Source organism: Pteropus vampyrus, unplaced genomic scaffold (genome assembly GCF_000151845.1).
Source record: "Pteropus vampyrus isolate Shadow unplaced genomic scaffold, Pvam_2.0 Scaffold222, whole genome shotgun sequence".
Classification (NCBI taxonomy): domain Eukaryota; kingdom Metazoa; phylum Chordata; class Mammalia; order Chiroptera; family Pteropodidae; genus Pteropus; species Pteropus vampyrus.
Window position 1 is genome coordinate 1,529,822 of NW_011889003.1, and position 10,173 is coordinate 1,539,994.

Consider the following 10,173-nt stretch of genomic DNA (forward strand, 5'->3'; position numbering starts at 1 on the left):
GTCCGAACTCCCCCAGGGGGTTGGTTCGCAGCTGCCCCTTTCCCTCCGAGGTGGCGCGCGCGCCCCCTGCCCCAGCCGGACACACTCGCGCCCCGGCCCGCGCGCCGCCCTCGCGCCCGCTCCCTCCAGCCACCCCACCCTTAGCCGTCCCCGCCACCTTACTCCACCACCCTCCCTCGCCGCTCCACGCACACCGCGTCCCGGCCCGGCCTCCCGCTCTCCTCTCACCCAAACCGCTCACTTGCCAGCCCTTCGCCCCTGGAGGCTGAAGAAACATTTCCCGGAGCGCACTCAGCTCTCCCTCCCTCTGCGCTCGCCCTCCCTCCCCGCCCCCCACTCTTTTCTTTTTCTTGGGGGAGGGGGGCTGTCGCCTCGGATTGAAGGCCATTGATTTGTATGTATTGGTCCCAGCGCCGGAGGCTGCCCCAGCCGCCCGCGCGGGTGCTGCCGCCGCCACCGCCAGCGGAGTTGCCTCCCTGCTGCCCTAGGGTGGTTAGGCTGCCCCAAACATGTCGGCTCCTGTCGGGCCGCGGGGCCGCCCGGCTCCCACTCCGGCGGCCTCTCAGCCGCCTCTGCAGCCCGAGATGCCCGACCTCAGCCACCTCACGGAGGAGGAGAGGAAAATCATTCTGGCCGTCATGGATCGGCAGAAGAAAGAAGAGGAGAAGGAGCAGTCGGTGCTCAAGTAAGGACCCAGCTCCATCTTCCCGCCTCCCTCCTTGCCCTCCGCCCCCTCGGCGGCTTCCCTGCGGCCGCCTGCGCTCCCGGATCGGTGCCCTCCCTTCCCGCCGGCGGCGCCTGGGCCACGAGGGCTGCGGCCAGCGCGGGCCGCCGGGGCTGCTTTCTGGGCGTCAGAGCGCGGGGGTGTGTATCGGGGAGGGAGGGCGCTGGGGCCGGTTGAGGTGAGGGGGGCGAGCCTTTGGGCGTTGTAATGTTCCCGGGCGTCCTTCTGGATTTCCCCGCGGGCAAGTTCGGCTCCTGGACCCCGGCGGGGCTGGGGCTGTACCCTGGCTCCGCGCGTGCCTTCTCCTTTACCGCCGCCCCCGCGCGGAGGCAGTGACTGGGGCAATGAATCCAATATGGCCGTGCACAGGTGCTCCCTGGCTGGGACCCGGGCGAAGGCGCGCGGACCGGGGATGCGGACGCCGCCGCCGGCCCCTTGTCCGGTGCCTCCGCAGGGCGGCTCTGTCCCCAACGCTGAGAAGAGCAGAGGTGCCCACAGTCGCCACGGGCAGGAGGGCGGCAGTGCGGGCGAGGGGCCTAAGCTCTGTCGTGTCTCTGGTGGGTGTGCGGCCGCCGCCATCTTCCAGCCCCTCCCCCTCAGCGGGTTCTAACACCCTGCACTCTGCTGCTCTTCCTGTTTGCAACTAGTAAATCTGTTTAATCCTGAAGAGACTCTGAAGACACTCCAGTTCCTACCATTACTGCAGTTTGGGATGCTTCCCTCCTTGTGAAGTTCTACTGTTCGTGTTCCTAGTGTAGGCAGCCGGGATTTGGCCGAGGGTGGGAGAGTGGAAGCAGCACCCAGGCATCGGTTTAGCGGCGCTGTAACTTCAGCACTAGGGAACTGTCCAGGCAGATAGTTTATAGCTTTGAAACTCCTCTTGTCTAGCAGTGATTTGTTTCTACAGGCTTGCTTTTTAAATGTTTTATGGTGAATGGGTTTCTAAGTTATTATGTGAAAGAGATTGTGCAGAAGATGTATAACCTTTTTATGTTCTTCCAACTCAACTTTTTTATTTTTACTTGAATTTTTCAGTAAGAAATTTACTTGTACAGTTTATATGCCAAAGTGAAACGGTTCTTTTGCGCGTTTTCAAGTATACTTTCCTCACATTCTCCACAGAAACACAATAGAAAGTGTAGAGATCCTCAATGAAGGAACTAACACACTGACCTCTAATCATGTACATTTTAAAAACAGGTTGTTAAATTCAGGATTCTTTAGTGAACTTATAAACTATTCTCTGTCTATACATATATATCTCCATAATTTAACAAAAACTACTACTTCAAATTATTTATGATGACAAACGTATCAGTTAATTGTACATGTTTGAGAAAAATACTGTGTATCAAAAACTATTGAAGGTCTAAGCAAGTGTATTCCTGACATATTAACTGAAATAAAGAATTGCTTCTTCAAAGATAATTTTTGGGTTTGAACACTTGTTTGGGAATGTAATTGATTAGTAGGCTTGGAAAATGAAAAAAAGATTAAGAGATTTAAGTGGCTTACTTCAACTAATGGAAGAATAAAGCATTATTTTTAAAAGCCTTTTGAACATATTCGTAACTTTGCTTGATTTTATTATATATACTAACAACGCCAAGCTTTTGATGACTTAGAGTTTGATATTTATATATATTAATTTATATTTTTTACTGTAATTGTTATAAAGCTAGTGTTGCCAAAATGATGCTCAAATAAAATAGTTTTATTTCTTTGACCCACATTTAAATGTAGAATGTGTTTTTTATTTCTTTATGGTATGCTAAATCATAGTATTTATTGGCACTGTAGTTCCAAAACTATTTATTGTTCTAATATATAGAAATTTAAATGAACTTTTGAGTACTGAATTAAGAATTACTCAAAGCAAACAATATGTTAGGAAAATGTGAAAGGGTTATTCAGGTAGGTACATGTGAATATATAATAACAGTTACATATAAATCTACATACCATGCAAATACATAAGTTTGTGAATTCATATTTACACAGTTTATGTAAAAACAATTTTCTAAACATATAGTAGTATAGCCTATGAAGTTACATTGATGAAAAAATCTTTACATTTATTTTAAATATCTATTTGTATTTCTACCTAACTTAGTCTTGGAAGGGGTCGTACTTCAAAGTGGCCTACATGTTTTCAGAACTATTTTTGTATTCATTTTAACGAGAAGTTACTTGGCATAACATGTTTGAAAATTTAATTTTAAATGTTCTTCAAAAATACTTTTGGCTTTTGTAATAAAATAAGAGTAGGCAAGGGAAATGAAGAAAAGAATAGCTTTTATAATAGAATTATAATAACGAGAGAAATCATTTTCAACTTATTAAGTAACATATTTTCAATATTGGGTATTAAGTTTCGAATGCTATATATAAGAAAAAATAATATTCTTCAGTAGTTACTATTTTCCAATAACTTTTAAGAGGAAATTGCCTGGTTATGACTATTCCATCCTTTGTTTCTCTTTAGTGATGTCTATTTAATTGCATTGTTAACATCTTTTGAAAGAAGGTAATGGGCAGAGAGAAATAAACTGAAATTTGAATTTATGTCTGCTGCCTTTTAACAACTATGTTAACAAAAAGTTTGATGTGTGAAAAATTGGGACTACTGGAGGAAAATATTTTTGCATGATCTGTGAATTTCAATATTCATGTTAAGTATTCACACCGAGCGGGGCGTGCATACCTAAGAGCATCATGACATATTTGGAGTACAGAAAGAAAATATTAACACGTATTTACACTTCTATTTGTATTTGAAAAAGAGATTAAGTTTTACTGACACTTAATATGTAGATTGACAATATTAAGATGCATATAATTTGTAAACAAATATGCATATGTTAAGAGGTTCATGCCTGAGAGATTTTTAATGAGAGAGTTGAACAATAAAACAGATTGAGACTACTATAGTAACCTTTCTTCTTAAGAGCCTGAATAATTAAAAATTATATTTAATTGTTAGCAATTTCTTCAAAGCCTAACTGAACATCCACATACTCAGGAAGTCTATCACCATCAAATAATACCATTTGACATGTGAATGAGATACTAGAATTTTGGAAGCACTTTTATATCTCAGTAGATCCCTCAATAGGTCAATAATTACTTTTTTTTCCCCTTACATAAATTCCTTTAAAATTTTTAGTTGGGATAACTATCAGTAAATTCTATAATGTCCTTTAGCCTTGTCTTTCAATAATGTAAACTTCTTGAGGGCAAGAATAAAAACATACCCTTCTTTGGAGTTTGTGTTGTGCAGCATCTTTAATACCTGCACATTGTAGGTACCTAATAAGTAAAGTTGATTGGACTTGTGGTAATGTTAATGAGGTAGTTTACCAATTTTGTTTTGAAAAAATAATTTTTTGAAAGAGAAGCATAATTTAAAAGTTTCTGTTTTCCAGTGAGGTGCTTTAATTTTTTTGGTGTGGGCCTATGAAAAAATTATGAGGAAAGCAAACCCACTGAATCAGTAACAAAGTATTCATTCAGTAAATATTTATTAAATTTCTACTATGTACATATATTATAGTCTTTAAGATATGATATTTTTGTAACAAATTAGAAATTATGTATTTCTTGACATGTAAATTATCTTTTCAATCTCAGTTTGGATTTTCTGTTAATGTCAAAGGGACAATTTGCCCCCCAAATACAGAAAGATAATAAGTAAAAATTTCCCTGATAGATCAAGGTAATAATTTAACTTACATTTAACAAATAGGTGAGCAGTTCTAATTTTTTAAATTAATTTAATTTAAAAAGTACTTTTCAAAGTCAATTTGTAAACTTTTTTTATTTAATAGGTAATATATGCATATAGTCCAAAATTTCTTAGCTAATTATTTCCCTAGCCAGAGGAAACTGCTGTTGTCAGTTTATTGTATAGTCTTTCAGAAATATTCTATGCATAGGAGAATATTCATAGATATGTGTGAATATTAAATATTTTGTGTCTTTATGTGTGTGTGTGTGTGTGCACACGCATATGTGTGTAAACATTATAAAAACAAATGTGGCCTGAAGTTTACTTTTTAGGAGATAATTTCCACACCCATTAATATATAGCTTCCTCATTCATTTTAATGGCTACATAATATCCCATTTTAAGAATGTTCTGTAATTTTTTTTAACTAGTACCATATTTTGGGGTAAGTTGATTCTAATTATTTTGCCATTAGAAAAAATACTATATTAAATATCTCTGTAAATATGTCATTTCCCACATGTGTGAATATATTTCTGAGATAAAATTTTAGAAATGGAACGATTTGGTCAAAAGGTCAGTACATTTTAAATTTTAATAAATGTTGCCAAATTTTCTTTCACAGAAGAAGTGGGCATAAGTGACATATACTAGGGAGACTTTCCCACATCCTTGCCAACTCAGTGTGTGGTAATCTTTGTCAATATTTTGGTGAAAAATATGCCATTGTAGATTTGATTGCAGTTTTAACATCAGTGAGGTTGAGAGTCTTTTACATTTGTGTAGAACCTTTTGTATTTAATTTTCCGTTGGTCATTTTTAGTGATTTGTAGAAGCTCTTTAATATCTTTTGTTTTATAAACTTGTTTGTACCATTTTTTACTGGTCGGGATTTAAAAAAAAGTATTTGAATTTATTTTTGTTTTATGGCTTGGGGTTTGTGATAGAATAATCCTTCTCATTCTAATATTAAAAAAAAACTACTGTTTTTATTGTTATAGTTAAATGAAAATTTAAGAATGTGGCATGTTAGATAAATGATGCAATTTAATCATGAAGACTTTTAAATGAAAATTATTATTGTACATGTAAATAACTAGGGCCATTGTCAAATATTGAAAATCTATATTTAAGGATTCAAAATGCATTCTAAAATTTTGATTGGCATTTTATGAGAAAGTACCTAATAAATTCTTTATATATATATATATTCTGTATATATATATTCTTTACATATATATATTCTGTATTTTAAAGTAACTAGGACAGTTAAATAGTATCTTCTTGTCGACATATATATTGATAAAGAACCAATTATAGTGTGTGATGAAGAGGGAAGTAGTAGAGGCAAGTATGATGGACTAGATGGATTTTGACCTGAAACCTTGCTTTACTAATTAATAACAGTAAGATCTGGCTTATGTTATTAATGTTATTAAACCCTCTGAGCCTCATCTATATTATCTGAGTGATAACGCCTACCTCGAAGGATTGTTGCGATCAAGATTGTTGCGATCAACACAGACTAAGTGTCCTGGCGCAAATAGGTGTGCAATTAATAGTTGTTATTAACTGATTATAGATAGACTTTAATATTTTCATAGCATTCCTGAGTGAAATCTTCCCCACCTCCTTTTTTTTTTTTTTTTTTTTTAAAATTGAGAGATTCTTTTCCATGTTTACTAGGAAGTCAAAATATGCCTGGAGAACTTTTAAGTCACTTCATTATTTGTCTAGAAGGCCAGGGATGAAGAGAGGGAAGGTGATGAATTGGAAGAAGTTTCCTCAGCAAAAACTATTCTTTGAGAATCTGATAACTAAGGTGTAACAGTGAAAATAATACTGACACCAGGTTATTGGCAAGATATTGAGTGTTGTAGGTGAATGTGAGAGAACTAATTTGTTGAAATTACTCTGTGATTGACCTTATATTTGCCTGGGATAAATTTTTTGCTCTATTAATAAATCAAAATGTGTATTTACTTATTTGTCTTATTTATATTATATTTGAGAAGTCAGATGATCTTACCAGGTTAATCTAATTCGGAAGCATGGGTTTTAGAGTTTACAATGATCATTTCCTTTCCATTGCCTCTCAAATACACAAAATCTTTGTATGACTGTTTCTTTTTCATCTTTCTGGCCTTAGATTCAAATTTACCTCCTTTGAGAGCTCTTTCCTGACCATGCTTTTTAAAGTAGGTTTTCTCCTTTATTCCTTATCACACTTTTAATATTTTCCAAATTATGCTTATAAAATTTACAATGATTTCTTTATTAGTTTATGGTCTGTGTATCCTGCTAGATTATAAACTACCAGAGAGCAGGCACCATGACTTCCTGTTCACCATGTCAGCCTCAGTTTCTTATCTAACACATGTCTTACACATAGAAGCACTCAAAAATATTAGGTGAATGAATGAAACACGGGGAATATTATGTTCATTTGGATAGTATTTGCTTTCACAGTGAAATTCAGTAATCCAAAAGAAAAAGTAGTGCTCTTATTTTTTAAATCAAATGTAATTTTTAAACATATGTCCAGTTTTGCTTTTTATTGGAAGCAGACTTAGAGTATTTGTGTAGGATTGAAACTCAACTTTCTTTTGTTTTGGACTAAGAGCATTTTTTTTCTGACTAGCAACCTGAAGAATATTGTGCTGTATCATTTTTTAACTTAAGAACTACTACAAATTAAGGAATATTTTGCTTTTAAAATTATTACTTTCAAAACATTTACAAATTTCCAGTCTGTTTAACAGAGCTGAATGGTAAAGAATGTACAGGATGTTTTGGATAGAAATAATTTCCTCTAGGGGCAGACAATGTAAGGCCAACCATAATCATTTGAACACATAAAAATGTAAAATGTCATGAAAAAAGACTGTAAAGATGTTTTTAGTATATGATAACCATAGTAAAAAATATGTCATTAACCTAGTGAGTAGTTTGTTGTCTCTTTGATATTGTTTGAGGGTATCAGACAGTTTATCCTTTTAATATCTAGAAATTTTATTCCTAAATAATAAAGATACTAGAGACTAAGTACTTTTGTATTCTCTTGTGACCCATAGAATTGCAGATATCTCTGGGTCTTAAAACACTTTTAACCATTCTCAACTAACCCTCAAGCAACTCACTAGAAGAAACATGATAAACCACAATTAATATATTGCATGGCAAGAGCTAGGATACCACTGTGTACAGTGTATCGTGGATATATTCATACAAGAGAATCCAATCTTGGGGAGATGACATCTCGTCTGAGTTTCAGATAATGAGTAGCTGGGCAGTGGAAGATATTCTAAGCAAAAATACTAAAACTCTTGTCTCCCTCCTCTCAAAATTTACCTTTTATTTGTAAAAGAGTCAGTGCATGCTCAAGAAACTCATTTGAAGTGGTTCAGAAGGTCTGGAGCATAGGAGGTGAATCAGTGGAGGAGATTAGAGAGATGGCAATAGTCAGAGCTTAAAAGACCTTATATGCTGTTCTTTTGATTTAGATTTAATCCTGAAGGCAGTAGGAAGTCATAGAGGGATTTTAAGCAGTGGTGCAATATAAGCAGACTTTTGTTGAAAAAAGGAACACTCTTACAATATAAAGGATTGATGAGAATATGTAATGCCAGAGACCAGGGCAGTAGTTAGGAGACTCTTACAGTAATCCAGGTGATAAATGATGAAGATATGAAATAAGGCAGTCATGTGGAAGTGGAGAGGCTGGACAGATTTTGAAAAATTTAGGAGCCAAATTGCTAAGATTTTATAACTGTGTAAAGGGGTGAAGTAAGCTTTTATAATGCCCAACTTGCTCAACTGACTACGTAATAAATATGTCTTTGTCTGCTCATCTCACTGGTGGTCAGTTCTCTGAACTCTAGTCTTAGGATCAGTGTTCTCTTAGGAGAGCAGTTGAGAAGCAGCTTTTTTTTTTTTTATTGTTTTGGTTATTCTAAAGAGCTTATAACATGAACATGAGTATTAGAGTGACTACAACTTGGGATTTAGTGGGGGTAGGATGGGAAATAATAGAGCAGTAGAAAAAAGGGCAAATATTGGGGGGAAAAAAGAGAAGGCAAAGAAAAGAGGAGAATGACATACACAATGGACTACTACTCAGCCATAAAAAAGATGAAATATTGCCATTTGCGACAACATGGATGGATCTTGAGAATATCATACTAAGGGAAACAAGTCAGATGGAAAAGGATGAGAAACATATGATTTCACCAATGTGGGATATACAACAAAAAGCAGTAAATGAACAAACAAATTCATAGATACAGACAACAGAATGATGGTCACCAGAGGGGGAGGGAGTATTATGAGGATGAAGAGGGTAAAGGGTGTCAAATATATGGTAATAGAAGGAGACTAGACTTTGGGTGATGAGCACACAATAGAATATACAGATGTATTATAAAGTTGTACACCTGAAATTTATGTAATGGTATAAACCCCTATTACCCCAATAAATTTAATTGAAAAAAAGAAAAAAATGAAAAAGAGGAGAATGGGATCAGAATTATTTGAACCTATTCATAATTTGAAGGAATGCTACTTAATAGCTTATAAAACTTTTTTCATACTGGATATATTAATACCATATAATCTTTTCACATCTCCAGGTCTCTCTGCCTTTTATTGAATTGTCCTTCCTTCCATTGACAATTTAGCGTCAGTGAATTTCTCATCATCTGCTTTTGTTTCATTCTTTGGGTGTTTTTAATGATTACACAATCTTTGTTTTATATATTAGATTTAACTAGGGCAAATATATATTTTTTGTATACTTTCATCACCTATAAAGAAATTTTGGAAATGCGAGTGTATTTTAGGAAAATATAGAGAGGAAATTAGCCATGGAAATGATATGTTGCAGTTGAAGATTCTGTTCCTCTTTATATTACCTTACTGAGTTATTGCAGGATTTCAGAAAATGTTTGTACTATGAAAGAGGGATAAATTTTGTTGTGATGAGAAGGTCTAGAAATAGGATTTAGAGGTAGAGTTATAGAAAGGCAAAAGTTTAAGAATACATTTAAACCTGAGTGATATAATATTGTTTAAACCTGAGTGATATAATATTGTTTTCTTTTTAGATTTCATTTTAGAACTGTTACCAAAAATATTTAGGCAACTAGATAGTATAAATTAGGCTAAAAAGGAACAACTTTTTATAGTTTCTATATTATGAACATGTATTTTATATTATATATACATGTCAAAAAGTTCTAATTTGTATTTTCTATATAACACAGTGCTAGCTAAATGCTTTTTAATGACATTTAGAATTAATGCCTTTTATACAGTTTATATATTAGAAAATTTAATATTTTTATGTAACATACACAAAATTTGGTAGGTTCTGCTAAACAGAGGGGCTGGGTAAATTCTCCTTTAAGCACAGAAAGAAGACGGAATTGTCTATGTGCTGTTTAGCATTTCTTCCAACCAAGCTTATGTTCATCTGGAAAATAACCTAGCAGCTTCGTGAATCCTGCAACTAGCCTTCCTAGGTGCTAAAACTGGGAGAAAAGGGATACACTAACGACAATGGCATTTATTGGTATTTGATGCTTTGGTATTGGTCAGTTGACAGAGATGATGCTCACCTCCATCATTTTTTTTGTTGTTGTTGGCATATGAGGTGTCTAATATAATTTTTGTCATGGTTTGCTTCTCAGGAACGTATATGAAATATTTGTTTCATTACACATCA

General features: G+C 36.2%; 1 protein-coding gene across 1 annotated transcript in view; it reads left to right on the plus strand.

Moving 5' to 3' along the window:
- The first annotated feature begins 6 nt into the window (after positions 1-6).
- RIMS2 (regulating synaptic membrane exocytosis 2) overlaps positions 7-10,173 on the plus strand; it is a 579,688-nt gene continuing 569,521 nt past the window's right edge. The window contains exon 1 of the mRNA XM_011373284.2: positions 7-685. Coding sequence (XP_011371586.2) covers positions 510-685 — 176 coding nt within the window. The 5' untranslated portion in view covers positions 7-509. The remainder of the gene's footprint in view (positions 686-10,173) is intronic.